The 15,204-nt window shown below is 46.2% G+C and overlaps 1 protein-coding gene across 2 annotated transcripts in view; it reads right to left on the bottom strand.

Annotated features, from left to right (window-relative positions):
* The window catches only part of DGKD (diacylglycerol kinase delta), an 86,378-nt gene that overhangs the window by 5,363 nt on the left and 65,811 nt on the right, over window positions 1–15,204 (bottom strand). For both annotated transcript variants that reach the window (XM_024216793.2, XM_024216791.2), the window contains 12 exons: window positions 13,198–13,359; window positions 12,212–12,340; window positions 10,784–10,880; window positions 9,482–9,592; window positions 8,636–8,732; window positions 7,174–7,281; window positions 6,406–6,519; window positions 5,759–5,893; window positions 2,304–2,455; window positions 916–1,027; window positions 674–766; window positions 154–273 (listed from right to left, as the gene is read on the bottom strand). In XM_024216793.2, the coding sequence (XP_024072561.1) occupies window positions 154–273; window positions 674–766; window positions 916–1,027; window positions 2,304–2,455; window positions 5,759–5,893; window positions 6,406–6,519; window positions 7,174–7,281; window positions 8,636–8,732; window positions 9,482–9,592; window positions 10,784–10,880; window positions 12,212–12,340; window positions 13,198–13,359 (1,430 nt within the window). The remainder of the gene's footprint in view (window positions 1–153; window positions 274–673; window positions 767–915; window positions 1,028–2,303; window positions 2,456–5,758; window positions 5,894–6,405; window positions 6,520–7,173; window positions 7,282–8,635; window positions 8,733–9,481; window positions 9,593–10,783; window positions 10,881–12,211; window positions 12,341–13,197; window positions 13,360–15,204) is intronic.

Raw genomic sequence — 15,204 nt, 5'->3', positions numbered from 1 at the left:
GACCATGTCAACTCCATGGAGTTTTCTTCTGAACTGATTCTGTCTCACACTGTGACCCACTCACAGGAAGTCACTGAAGCAAGATGAGCAGAGCTAACTAACGAGGACAGCACCTAGGGAAACTGTTTTGCTCCTGCATTTGAGAGTTATTACCTCATCATCACTGGGCTCCATGAGTTGCCATAGCCAAGGGATGTCTGCTAACTTCCTCAGCTGAAGGTCCATGTCTGTCAGCGCTGCTAGGAGCTGCTCCTTCTGTGGAGGATCCAGCTGCTGCATCAGAGACAGAACCAAAGGCAAACAGCATTCAGAACCATAGGCTGGAATGCAGAGTATGTTATCTCCTTCAAGATATTTTTAAAGAAACCACATATCAAGACATTCCTTTCTAGACAATATTAAGCTTCCTCCCTCTCAAGGAACCAGAACTCAGAGCTAACCAGCCTGATCTTGTCGTATAATGTGTAACGTTACCAAACCATGGAGGCAATGGACGGCACAATTTGTTTAAATCCCACTGGTAAAGTTTGCACTGACTTGTTACAAAGCCAAAGGAGTCCAGGGGCCAGCAAGATTTTGTCTTTGTGCCATGGCCACAGTAAAAGAACAGAGGAAGTAAACGGACTGAGGGAAACTACCTCCAAGCCCTTCCCTCCTGTTTAGCCCTCCTTACCAGTGCCATCTTGCCAGCCAGCAGAAGCTCTGTCTCACTATGCAGGGCTTTAACGTTATTCACCATCTCTACAACAAGGCTGCAGTTCAGACCCTGTGGCAACAACAAACATGTGTAAGGGCCAGAAAACACAGCAGTCAAATGGCTAGAGGGAAAGGAGTCTCAGAGAAGCGAACAAGAACCAAGCAGAAAACAGTAACAAAATTGCGGCAAAGCTTAAGAAACAAACTGCTTAGAAGTACCTCTGTCGATTTGGATTTGGCATATACTTTGTCCATAGATTTGGAGCTGGCATTGACTGCATGAGCAAGTTCCTGTTCCATGTCTTGATAGGACTGGGCTATTTCCCGAATGCTGGGGAGAGAAACATAGACCATGTCAGCTGATCCTCATTCTTTTCTATTCCAATGCCATTCTGGGTGCTGAGGCTATGGACATAGCAGCATGGCAGTGTTCGTGTAGGTGATCTGACCTCTGGCAGATCAGTTCCCGTCCAGGTGATCTGCCATGGATAGGGCAAGGCAAGTGAGGCATCCCTTTTATATGATCTTATGAAAAGTAGCACAAGTCTAACCCTGGCATGTTTTACCAGACCACAAGCAAGGAAGCACAGCCCTAAGACAGCTGAGCTGATTGCAATACCTGTACTTGTATGTCTAAAGGGATTTTTGAAAGAATACACTAATTTATACACTTTAGCACTAAATTGTGCCTGAAAATGAATACACACATGCAATTACTTACACAAATGCAGGGCATGTGCACAAAACTCCACATGTGCACATTCTTTTTTGCAAAGCACAACTTAGGGCTAGAGTTTAAAATATGGCCCTATACTACATGTAGGCTGTGATTTTAGCAGCAGCTATGTACATGGTAGTTCACAGAAGACTTCGGTGGTGTTCCGCTCTGTGCAGTTTCTCCTAAATGCTAGTATCAGTGAGCAGGGCACCTGCGAAAAGAGTGCAAGTGTGTATATTGGTGTGAAAGTCCTCTTTCACCAATCTCTGCTGTGGATCTGGGTTAAAGGTTCCCAGCAAGTCTGGCTTCTTCCCTGAGAAGCAGCTGTTTCATTTCTGACGAATTCACTGGCAACATCTAGGGCTAGAACAACAGATGAACCTAAGCCCCCATGTTCTTTAAAAATATAAAATTAACCTCACCCTGAAAGGAGCAACAAAGGGAGCTGTGCTTGCTTGTGCCAGGAGTGAATTTGGTCCACAGTGACTGAAAAAACTTCACTTTGTAGATTTAAATTCTAATGCAGCTGCGGTAGAGCAATGAGCAGATGAAGTTATACATTGCTCTAGGCTATTCCCAGGGATACAGATGAGCACTGCAGGTGATCAGACAAGACAGACAGCTTTGGAAGGAAAGGGAATGTGACAACAAGCACCACACTCAGAAGCCAGGAGGGGGCCTCATGAGCCCAGAGGAACAAGATGCCATAGTAGGACTGGTTTCAGAGTAGCAGCCGTGTTAGTCTGTATCCGCAAAAAGAACAGGAGTACTTGTGGCACCTTAGAGACTAACAAATTTATTAGAGCATAAGCTTTCGTGGGCTACAACCCACTTCTTCGGATGCATATAGTAGGACTGTGAGCTCCAGGAAAAGAGAAGCGGGTCTCACCTATGAATCAGAGCTCCTGCCGCTTGACCAAACTGGTTAATCTGGGTGGACTCTTCTTCAGACATGATCTCTGGGTGCAGGGAGAAAGAGGAGGGCCGGGGCAACTCACACTTCTGTTTATCTTCCCAGGACTTTAGGGTGCTCTCAAATGCCTACAAACAAGGAAAATGCACTCAAAACTACCTTGCAAATCTCCCAGAGAAAGCATTTCAACCCTGTGTGCGCCTGTATTACAGGCAGGGCTGGCAGCACCGCCGATTGACACTCCCTGTTATAAGGCCCTCCTGTTCTCAGTTACTTACAACTGTGACAAACATTTGGGCTGAAATTTACCATGCTGGACGTTTGACTCAGGCTCATTACTTTTTTTCTGTGTTGGAAAATTTCAGTCCAAACAGTTCAGACGTTCCTGAGAATGAGTTTAGGGAAAAATGCATTGTTTCGGCCATGTCAAAAAATTGTGGTCACCTTTTCTTGGAGAAGCTTTAGCATCCCCATGCTTTGGAGCAGGGACTTGAAATTTGGCAGGGAGTGGCCTTTATGTCGAGAACAGTCATTTTGCTTTCCCCATGAAATTCCACACAGATCTGGCCAAGTTATAAGCCTTTGAAAAACTGTAGTTCGCACATGCTCAGTAGAAACTTGCTAGAGCTTGACAGGTGAAGTCCTTGAAGATTCCATCCACACTGGGCATACTCCAACTTGGGGCTGAGCAGGCTTTCCCTGGGGCCAGGTATCATAATGGAGAGCAGGGAGTGACCCCACCCTTGCTGGCAAGGCAGCATGGAAAAGGAGGCTAAAAATGTGGGGCTAGAACATGATCTCAGGGGGTAGGGTATTGAGAGGGGTTAGGGTGAAGGCTGGGACTGGGGAAGAGACAGGTCTGGGACAGGTTGGAGGGAATGGAGCAGAAGGGATCAAGCTCAGGGAATGGACAGAAGAGTCAGGGCCCACTAGAGCACACTCCCATCCAGAGCCTGGAATGGAACCCAAGGTTAAGTCTCACTGTTTCTCTGCTGTCAACTAAGATCTGTGAAACCCACTACCAAAGTGTCTGTCCATTCCCCTCTAGTGCTGGTCCCTGTAGAGGATGACAACCTACTATTGCTATCAGTTACTCTGTTAGCTCAAATAGCAGAGATCTAGGTGATGAATCTGAAATTTCCAACCCCGCTGGTGACCCATGTAGGTGTCAAATACTAGAACTGTTTTCCAGTTTGCTTTTTTTAAAAAACCAGGAAATTACACACACAAAACTACGTTAAAAGAACATGAAAAGTCAAGCACTCAAAAGTTAGGAAATGCCAGAATTAAGGTTGCCTGTGCCACCTTAGTTTGCCCTCCCTTGTGTATATGCATCATGATACAGCCTTTAATTACATGATCATATACTAATTTTCCACAGGACCATTGCTCTGCTTCATTCAGTGCACAGGATGGGCCTGCTCTGGGGATGACGAAGGGTTGTGTAGAAAAGTAGACTTGTCTGTAGGCCCCCTAGATTTGTTGCAGAAGTTGGAAGATGTGTACAGAATGAAACAGGGGACTGCAGGAAGAGAAAGGACAGTCTCACAGTTAAGGCCCGTCTTTGCCACGGAGTTCTTAGCTGATGCTGGGCAACTCACTGAAACAAAACTTTTCACAGATGATCACTAACTGTGTTTCTCATTTTCTGAGTGGCCAACTTGGTACCCTGGAGTCTGCTTTGCAGAAGGGTTGAGCACTCAGAGCTGCAACTGAAGCCAGTGGGAACAGGCTTCAGTTTGAGCATAGAAAGTGCTACAAATGCTAAGCAGTCTGAAGAAAAATCAGGCCCTAGGTGTCTCAAATTGGGCACCCAAAATGAGTGGACACTTTTGACCGTACTCTCTCCATGCCTGTGCTCCCAGCTGTAAAACAGGGATGAGACCCTCTCACCTTGAGGAGGTGCTGTGAAGATAGAATGATTAATGTTTGTGAGCACTCAAGTGATGCGCACCATAGAAAAGCCCACGAGGAAATTAGCACTACTCTCTTAGTAGTGTGCAGTGAACTAGAGGGTCATCCACTTTGTTGCTGCTGTAGGCTAAGCTCATCACAGACACCAGGGACTCCAGGTGCCCCTTCACTCCCCCCAGAGGCTCCCCATGTGCCACTCTCCCCTCTCCCTCTATTTAAGGGACTCTCTGCAACCGTTCTTTCCCCCGTATGCCAGGGGCTTTGTGTGTCTCTTATGTTCCCCTCCCCCATACCATAATCTCCCATTCTCCCCCCCCCCCCCCCCCCCCCGCCCCCGTCCACCCCCCCCCCCCGGCCCCCGCCTGGGGCTCTAATTGCCCCCCATTCCACCCCTGCCAGGAGTTCTGTGTGCCTTCCATTTCTTCACTGTCCCCTTTCCCCTTACCATTGTCCCCCATTGTCTTCCCATGCCAGGGGCTCTGTGCAACCCATTCCTCCTTCCCCCATCCCATTGGTTTTGTGTTCCGTCATTCCCCGGTTCTCCCAACACACCCTTCCCCACCATGTCATGGGCTCCGTGTCCCCCCCCATACCATGGGGTCCCCCATTCTCCTCCCAGCCAGGGGTTCTGTTTGCCCCTGCCATTGCCTCTTCCCCCATACTAGGGTCCCCCATTCTCCCCACAGCCTAGGGCCTCTATGTGCCTCCACATTCACCCATTCTTATATCTTTTCTTTTTGTCAGGGATAGAAGACATTCAGGAGGTCAAAATGTTAACCCCTATTGAGAGGATGGGCAGAGCTCACATGAGGAGTGTTGTTATGCTGGAAGGTGTCAATGGCTGGCCTCAATGGTCTATAGTCAATGTCAAATCTGGCTGAAACTGCTGAGTCTGCTAACCAGATGCCAGTGGCTCCGTGTGTCCACATTTCCTCCTTCCAGGTTTCCTCCAAATCACTGGGGTTCTGGACAATGATGCCTAGAACATTCCCTCAAATTTTGAAATTGATTGGGTGCAGCGTTCAAATATTATCATGTTACAGACAGAGAAATGCCGTTCAGTTGAGTGTAGGACCTCGTTTCTCCTGGCCAATAAGGCCTGGAGCCACACACTGAACAATGAAGAGAAAACAAAACACTGAATAGCTCTTCATTAATTGAGTCTCATCCATCCAGTGCACAGAATGAGGCAGGGATCCTGCGGAAGAAATAGTATGTGATCATGTCATTAAAGACAGTATGCATACACGCAAGGGGGCCAAGGTAAGGTGGCATGGACAACCTTAATTCTAGCATTTCCTGTTCTCTGAATGCTTGATTTTGCAAAGTTACCAATATTCTTTTAACAGTGTATATGGGTGTATATATATATATATATATATAAAAGTATACATTGCACACCTGATATGTATGTCTCTCTCTACAGTCTGTCAGGTTATTGCATTCCTCTCTGGGGTATATATGGTGTTAAAGGATGTCTCTCTTGTACATGTACTGTACAGCAGGGTTACTCTTACCCTGTCTCTAGTTAGTGTCTGTGCCCTGTTTTTATGAACAATCCAAATATAACCAGGGGGTTGAATCCAGGCTTCTCCATCCACTTGTACAGGCACTCCCTCATCTCCCAGGATTGCTATCTTCACTGTCCGGCACTGCGAGAAATAAATGCATTAAACAGGTCCCAAAATAAAAGTTAATAAATGCATTAAATAGGTCCCAAAAGACAAGATGTGTTGTATACATTTCCTCTCAAAATGTTTCCCTATGTCTGACAGCCTTGTTCTAATTGCTGCTGGTGGGGCTGGACCACCTGATTCAGTTCTTCCTGTGCAGGGCAAACTCCCTTGGTGCCCTGGCCTCCGGTGCATCATGCCTTGGGTTATCTAATGGATTGCTGTGCTAGTCAGTGTTTCAACTGCCACAACCTATCTAGATCACAGCGAACAGTGGAAAACCACTCCATGCTCAAAACCATCTGAAGCTACTAGCCCTGATTCCTGCAGGCCCCCACATCAGGACTAGGGGAGCCTAAGAGCCACAGGCTTTGCATTCTCTGCCCTGTTGGGACTGACAGCAAGCAGAAACACATCGCAGCCTTCAAACCAAGTGTTCTGGGTGAGGGAGGCATAAGGTTGGCCAAGAAGCTCACAAAAGCAACAGATACCTGTGCAATCCGGTGATGCTGTAGATTAATCACTCGTGACACTGCCATCTGCATGCTACCAAACACGGCTACCACCTCCAAGATCTTGTCATCAAAGGAGGGGGCTGTAAATGTCTAAGCAAACACAAGGGGAGTGAGAATTCAATTCCCATATTTCTCTGTTTTAGAAGAGCTTCCTTCCCTCCCATGGATGGAGGTTTGTGGCTCTCTCTTTTGCTGTTTATTCACTATATAATTAACAATGACGCTACAAGGTGGATTTTGAAGTGATCCAGGAAGGAGAAAAAGTAGCCACCGTATTCCCAATGGGCTTCCAAAAGCAGTTAAAGGATCATTCCTGCACAGTGATGACACATAAGCCTCTACACAACATTCTTCTTATGGGACTTGATTATCTCCATTATTTGAGGTCAAAATTTTGGAGCCTCACGCAAAGCCCACTGAAGTTTATGGAAACACTGCCCTTAGCTTAAATGGGCTTTAGAGCAGGCCTTTTGAGCGGAGAGGAACAGGGGGGCATCCCAGAGCTCATCTATCGCGCTTCATGAAAATCAGAAGGATTGGAATAGGATCTAACTCTAGTCTGAACCCCTGTAGCTGACAAGTTGCTGAAGTTTGACTTTTGGGTAGCCACACATTTCACAGAGAAACCTCAGCCAGACATGCGCTTGTTCCAGTCGTCAGGTCTCAGGTGCTACTGGTGCATTCAACAGTAAATACTGAAGAAATTTGTCATGTTCCCATTTGCCACCTTCAAGGAATACTCACATCATCTTCTTTGGTGCCTCCCCAGAAGTTAGTGCCTCCAGCATAGCTGGGAATGTTGAGTACAGCGATCCCCTGAAGACTGGGCAAAGGGATCGGACGCCCATCACACTGCACAGAACAGAAGATAATGTCACATTTATAGCTGTGCTGATGTTAGCAGGCAGCAATTTTAAAGCCTCTCCAGATTACTCAGTCATCACTAGGCAGACTGCTGAAGAGAATAGAACATTGTCCAGATACTGTTGAGGGCACACTCACTGGGCTGGCACTGAAGCACACTGCCTGCATAACTGGATGAATTCCCAGGACTACTGGCCTTGTCTACACCAGGAAATTATATCATGTTATAATATCAGGGCTCAAACAGCTGGTACATGCCCATATGCTGTCCCGGCACTTCTCTGAGTGACTGGCTTGCTTTCCAGAATCTCAGCTTTTATTTAAAAAGAGAAAGCAAGTCTCCAGCTGGTATGGTGGCAAAAACGCACTCAAAAATGTGAGCCAAGAGTATTTGATGCAGAGAGGAATAATAGCTCTTGGGGTAATGAAGAGCCCTATTCATGTCACTGAGATGTTAACTCTTGATGCCTATTGATGACAGTTTAAATGGCAACATTAATTACTTCATTCCTCATGTAAGAAAGAAGAGGGAGGTGCACAATTTCCCGTGAGTGCTGTTTCATTCTGGTGACACAAGCAGGTGTCACCACCCCTCTTTTCCCCCAGTCAAGCATGAGCCATGCCTTAGAAATGTAGCAGAGCTCATGGGCACATTTAAGCCCCAAGCGAGGGGGGCAGGTCCAGCTGAGAGAGCCTAGTGGAGCCAATGGCACTGTGATCTCACTTTGAACATCTGTACAATTTGCTGTGAGTGGTGTCGCATTTTGACAACTCATGGATGGAGCTAATGTTGTGGGGGAAGCCTGGAAGAATATCACCATTTTCTTCCCCAATCTGACCCCCGTAGAATATGTGTTAACTAATACGTTAGACAACCAGAGTAGATAAGGACAATGGTGTTTACAGGAGATACAATGTTAAACACAAAAACCCTTGTCTATGCTGAGGGCTAAGTCTTTACTTACTAACGTTGTGTTAGTCAACGTTTTCTAAAACGATGTAATTCCTATCACAAGCACAGATTCCATGTGTGGAGAATGGGAATATCTTCCTAGTATCAGCAGAGGCTACTTTCATCAGGCTGAGGATTGACATATGCTAATAGTGCAGCGGGGTTGGGCTGGGGAACCCCAAGGACTGAAAATGGAAATGTTCCTCTGGAATCAACAGGTTGGGTCAGATTCAAGGTGACTGATGGAGATGCTGGAAGGGCTTCAAGTGTTCAGTTAAAGACTGATAAATGATGCTAAAATAAATGTGCCAAATCAGAAGCGAAAAATTTAAAATTGACTGGGATGGGAGAAGGAGAGATTTAACCACGTAAGGGCATTTTCTTTCTCACCTCCAGCAAGACTTTTTGCTCCAAGTTCTTGTATGTTCTGTGTAGTAGCTCCTTGGTCCCGAGCACTCCATACCACATCATGTTTTTAGTACGACTTCTTAGAGGGGCAAACAAAGAAACAAGAGATGCACCAGTCAGCATGAGGCACTGTCATTTACTGTCTGATTGCAAGAAAAGATTATTTCAATGATACCTCCCAATCCCCTAAAAACAAGAGTCCTCCTCTTTCAGAAGAAACAAGAACTGGAAATTGCCATCCCTTGTATTCTGAAAAGAGGCTGCCCTTGAAAAAAATGAAACAGGAATTAGGGATGATCCACTAACATGAGCTGTCAGAAATATGTGCAGATGCTCCCAAAAGGGAGATGCAACCAGTCACACACATCACTGAGCTGAGGGTGTTGCTGAACATTGCTCAGGACAGAGAAAACCTATTAACCGCAGGTTGTTTGAAGGACCCTGTTTCTATACAGGTATCCTGAAGACCATAGAACTATAAGCCCGATTTATAGGGCAGGGTGCGGGTTTAGAATGGAGTTCCATGGCATTTGGAGTTGGGACACAATTCTTTCGTAGCTAAAAAGCAGCCATATGAGAAAGGCTGCTAGTGAGGTAATGAAGTAAATGCCTGAACCACTGCATCCAATCCATATCAGAGCTAGCTACCTGGATCTCCCATGTGATCTACAATGTCTTGAATTAGGAAGTAATCAAGGTGAAACTACTCATGCTGGTTTCAGATGACCAGCTTCAAGGTGCCATAGTAGATTATAAACTGTAATCACTTCTGATGCAATCACTATAGACCGAAAAGACCAAAATCTGCCTCCCAAAGAACTGACCTACCTGCACTTCTCTGGGTGCTCATCACGTTTGTTGTTGAAGTCCAGAGAGATCTTTGCATCCAATCCAATTCCAAAATAATTATTCATGACACACTTCTCTGTGTAACACTCTCTGTCAAGTTAAAGAAAACAATTTTTGTTAAAGTGACCCATATCTCTTACACCCCTCTCAGCCATCCCACATCTCCTGACACACAGATGGTTGAAAGAAGAGGAGGAGACCAGCAGGATCTTCTGTAGTCTAGTGAGAGCTGATTCAACTACCCCATAAGAAACTTCATAAAGAGCAGTCTGGACACACTGTGTAGGGGTCCAAGGTCCTGTGGATTCTGCCAATCCCTGGCCACAGAATCTGCAGTTGAATTCACTCCTGTGCCACAGAACTGTGCTCAAGACTCTACAATTTCATTTTGAAGATGTTACATTTCTAGCCCTTATGGCTGTGAAGAAAATCTCACAAGTGTGGACAAAGTGTAACTGACAAGGTGATAGCTGCCTGACTCAGCAGAGAGCCTGAAACAATAACTCAGTGTGGTCAACTGCTCAGCTCAATGGGGTGAAACATAATGATGATGATTGAAATGTCAATATTTAGCTATTTTACTGCTAAAGATTTGAGTGGAAACATCCAAAACATGGGTTTATCTCACAATTCCAACTCCTTTCCCACTCCCTTTCTGGACACCAAAAGGCCCAAACATCCCGTCAGCCCACAGCCAAACCGTCCAGTTTTCCCCCTGTACAGCTTCGTCAGACATAGCCAATACACCAATCTGCAGCACACCAATTGAAAATTTAGGGACACAGGCAAATGAATGTGATTTACTCTGGGGACAAACACCACAGGGGGATTGCATTTGTCACTTTCACAGCTCAGTCAGTGAAAAATGTGTCATTTTTGCATTTTCATGAAGCTGCTGCAGAATTTACAGATTCCTGCAGAATCTAAGGGGCCTTATTGGAGAATTCAGGTCTAGCTTGCTGAACAGCTAACTGGACCTTGCCCATATCACACTAACTGGGAGAGGGAGACACTCCCTCACATCCACAGTCCTGGGAGGAGACTGGCCTTGGTTAGATTCTCTCACTAGAAGCCCCATATCTTCTGCATTGACTCCTCATGCCCATACACCTTGATAACTGACATCCAGCATGGGACGGCTGATTTACACATCTCTTCATCCCGGCGCCGCCTACATCCCCAATTAACTCTCAAAACCAACCCTCTTCCCTCCCCACAATTTACTGACGCTGAGGTTCATCTGGAACCATTCATTCCTGTCTAGCTCCTCTGCATACTCACAGGTTTTCTGGCTCAGAGTTAAAGGGATCTGCATTGATCAACAATCGGCTGATGACCGAACTCCCAGGCAGAGAACCAGACATACCAGCACGAATATCTGGGGGAGAAAATAAAGAGGGAATAGTATGTAGGGCATATCATGGAGTTTATTAAATATGGAGGCCAAGGCATGTTAACACTGGGCAAAGAACTGCTATTTACTCCCAGAGCCAAGAGGGCTGGGGTGAGAGACATATACCCCCCACTGGAAAAACAATAAAATCAGACATATGACAAGTACTAGTCTCAGGGCTCAACCCTAACCAGCACTGGGTCCAAACATAGGTGTTAATTCTTCTACTTGGGATCAAAACATTACAATGTGCCAGAAAAGGGCTGTCATCATTTTTGGCTCTTTCTGGAAAAAGGAGATCACACACACACCCCTTTATGGTGGGGAATCCACCTTTGCCTTTTCTTTTTTTAAAGGAAAAAGGCAAAGTAAAAAGTCCATGTGTCTCCATTTGTACAGCCCCCAGCACCAAGGAGGGCTCCAGAGCATTCTTCTACCCTCCAGCAAGATGCAGTCAGCAATCAAGCTGTAAAGGAGGTGGGAAGGGAGTGCATAAGTCTCTCTGCTGGTTTGGGCGTGGTAGGGTCCGTGCCTGGGAAAGAGGGGACAGAAGCGATCTTACTGCAATAGCTCTCTCCTGCTGCTGGGGCAAGGAGTGCAGCTGGGTCTCTGCCTGACTAGACTGAGGGGACAGAAGTGGGGTTCAAGGCTGCACACCACTCTTCAGGAGCTGCTGCTTCTTGCTCCCACATTATCAGCTATCAATGAAGACGTGCCAGGTTTAGTCAGGGAGAAAGTGACCCCAACTCTTTCTGGACAAGAACAAACCAATGTAAACAAGCAAGTCAGGATTTGTGGTGTTAAAGTTATCAGTGAGTGACCTGCTAAGAACACCAAGGGATAGAAACAGCTGCAGGATCTCTGAGATGGGAACAAGGGAGACTGAAAGTACTGCCAGTGACTTCGGCCTTGACTTGGAAGGACCACCCTTCACTCTCGGGCTTCTCTTGAACTCAGACTCCAGGACTGTATTGAGAATTTTACACTTATTTACCATTGCAACAACCTACTGTTAAGCTTACACCTTTGTGCAATCATCAAGACCTAAATCCTGTCTCTGCACTGCAGCCATTAAATCTGTGTCTCGGTCTCAGCTGGGGGTCATTCTAATCTTTTCCCAACATCTTCACTATTCAAGCCCGTTGGAAAGTTACCTGCAAACAGATTACTCTCTAACTTGGCTCTGGCAAGGGTTTATCTGCGAGAACGGATATCAGACAAACATTTCATGCCCTTAGCTGGAGAGCTGAAGCTATGCTGTTGTCACCCCAGCTCAGCAGGCTGCCTGAATGGGAAGAGGTGGGTGAGACACTCACTTGGGTAGACGATCTTTGTGTTGAGCATTGGCAGGTTGTCCCGGTTTCCTGTCTGGGGAGGAAGAGATGCAGAGCTGCCCAGCGACAAACTTCCTTTGTTTATTAGCCTTTCACAAGGAGATTTGGACACTACAAAATACAACACAAAACACTGGAATTGACAAACACTATGTATTGCTCAAACAAGCACACACCAGCACTGCACAAGCAGTAAGGAACAGGGGACAGAAGGTAAAATTACCAGTCACTCAACGTCAACACATTCCAGACAATACAAAGCACAGTTACGCAAAGAGACAGAACCAGACTCATGAAGAGACAAAAAGGTTTGGCCCAAGTGCAACAGAGAGACACACAAACACTTGGTACCAGCAGTGAGGCACACAAATACCTTGAACTAATACTAGGAATGGAGATGAGAGAGGTCTGGCTTCAGTTGAAGAAGAAAACAGATGATGGGTATTGGCCTAGTCCACAGACCCAGTTCAGTTCTGAATGTATTTGGAGAGAATAGGGCTCTCTTACGATTTTCTCACTTAACAGTGATTACAAGCTGGTTCCTTGCTCTAGTATCTGTGCAGGAAGGCCGGGGTCCAATAAGAAAATGTCAGAGGGGGAGTGGAGTGGACGACACCTGAGAGCACGGCAAGCTGACAGCACTGAGAAGACTGGCTGCTGCTGTCAGCATAAGGCTAATGAATCTCTTGGGTCTTACAAATTGCACACTAAGATCATGAACAAACCCTCAAAAATCTGAGAGGGGTTCCTCTTTGAGCAGGAAGGAGACTGTTTGGCAAAGGGATTTGAGCATGGAGAAGATGTGAAGTGTCTGAGCTGAGGTTACAGAACTATCGCCAACCTCACACAGGAGGAAAACAGGTTCCAAGAAGGGATGGGCACAGAAATATCCTAAAGCACCTATGGAAAAGGGAACCCTAGTGCTTGTCCAAATGCAGGAACCTGGGCTGCCTGACAGCGACTAGTACCTTTCCGATGACTCCTCCCTTTGGGAACTCCATAGTTGCCACTGTGCAATGGCTGCAGGGAGGTTTTATCCTCGTTCCTCAGCTCCTTTCCCTCCTCAGAGGTGGAAAGCCCCAGGATGAAGTCCTCCTGCTCCTGTGTCTGGGCATTCTGCTCATCAACAGCTGGACAGAGAGAGAAATCAGACATGTGTCTTACAGCTCTGTCATGAGAGTACAGAGGGAAGGCAAACAGCAAGGAAATACAATACTGCCCCAAAATTATATTCCCACACCAGAACTAATCCAGAGTTGCCCCAGGGTCTTGAATGGGGCGATCCACAGAACTCCTTGCTTAAAAAAAACCACGTTAGTTTTCATGAAAGATACCAAATTATGAGCCTGATTCAGCTCCCATTGATGTTAATGACAAATCTCTCTCTGACTTAAATGACAGTAGGATGAGGGCTCTGACGGTGCTCAATTCATCTATCAATGAATGGCAGTGACAATGCAGACTTTCCCACACAGTTTAACATGAGTCAGCTCTGACTTGGAGGACTCAGCTGTTGGGGTGAGGGTACTTCAGTCTCCAGGCCCACTCATTTCTTGGTCTCTCTGCTGAGACCACCATCAAGAGAGCTTTGATGGACTGTGAAAAAATTTGCCCAACTTTAATGCTTGCCATAACTGTATTTATACTACCTAAGGACCTATTTCTCATTTGAGCTATGCTACAAATAAAGGACCTGCCTTTATTTGCATGAGTTCCTCGGAATTGCTAGCCAAACAGAAAGATGCTAACTGATGTGCATGTCAGATTTCTGTTTGCTCAGCCCAGACCGTGACAATAAAATAGGCCATTTGAAGTGACCACCAACATTGGTATCATGTGGAGAAAAGAGAGGGCTTGGGCATAAACCAATAAAAAGGAAGGAAGGAATTAAATGTGTGTTTTTGGAAACAAAGCGGCACAGAGGACTTAATCAAATATGTTCACAAAACGCAACGGAACTTGTTTGTTCAAGGGATGGTGAAGTCAAATGCTTATGTATTACTCGGAGAAATCAAAACCTCCTCTGGATGGAACTAACGGGCTTGTTCTTTCCCAGACACAACCTCTCCGCATCAGTTCTTGTTTCTCTGACAAAGGACAGTGAACACCCAGACTATTACAGTTGTAAATCCAGGTAATATTTCAATGATTTGCAACTTCAGGCTTAGTGCCAAGTTTAAGGTTGCTTACGGTTGTACTCATTTAGGTGTGCAGAGACTTTAAATCTCTGACTTTTACGCTTTTCTCTCCCTTCTGTAATACACCAATACATACTTCCTTCTCAGTTCAACCGGGATTTCCTGCTTGACACTTTTGAAGGGACTGGAATTTGGAGCTGAGGGGAGGCAGGGAGAGGGGAATGGGTCACAGGCATGGCAGCTGGCGTGTTCCGCTGGCGCTGGGCCACAAAGAGCCAGTGAGCACACAGTGGGCCTAATGAGTATGAAATAGTCAGTCCAGGTGCCAATTAAAAGCCAACCACGATGTTAGGTTTTGGATCCAATCTATCTAAAGTATTTCTAAAGCACCTCCCCTGGGAGTATTTACACATTGTACATGGGTTGCAGAAAACAGCAGGCCAGCCAATTTGCCATTCTATTCTTTGGTTTAATTGTTGCCTTCTACCTTGGAGTGTGCTGTGTGACCAAGTCAGCCTGGACAGCTGTAAGAGAACGATGGAAGGCAGGTATATTAGCCCATGAATGATAAAGGCCCTTCCCTACAAGCTGAATAGAGGTTACCTCAGGTCAACTAGGGACACATGGATCCAATTAAGGGCTGCCTGCAACTTTTCAAAACCTCTGGGGGGTGACGGAGGGGGAAACAAGCTGCTGCTGGGCCAGTGGCAGCAGGGAGAAAGGCTGCTCTCCCCCCATGGGGGAAAACAACCAACCTGACTGCCTGTTTAGAAGGACTGGCATCCTGGGGCCAACAACAGGACAACACCCCAACCCGCAGAGAGGGGGCAGGGAAAG

This window comes from Terrapene carolina, unplaced genomic scaffold (assembly GCF_002925995.2).
Source record: "Terrapene carolina triunguis isolate 2854851 unplaced genomic scaffold, T_m_triunguis-2.0 Scaffold88, whole genome shotgun sequence".
Taxonomy (NCBI): domain Eukaryota; kingdom Metazoa; phylum Chordata; order Testudines; family Emydidae; genus Terrapene; species Terrapene triunguis.
Note: the sequence above shows the minus strand (reverse complement) of the source record. Positions and strands in the feature narration are given on the sequence as shown.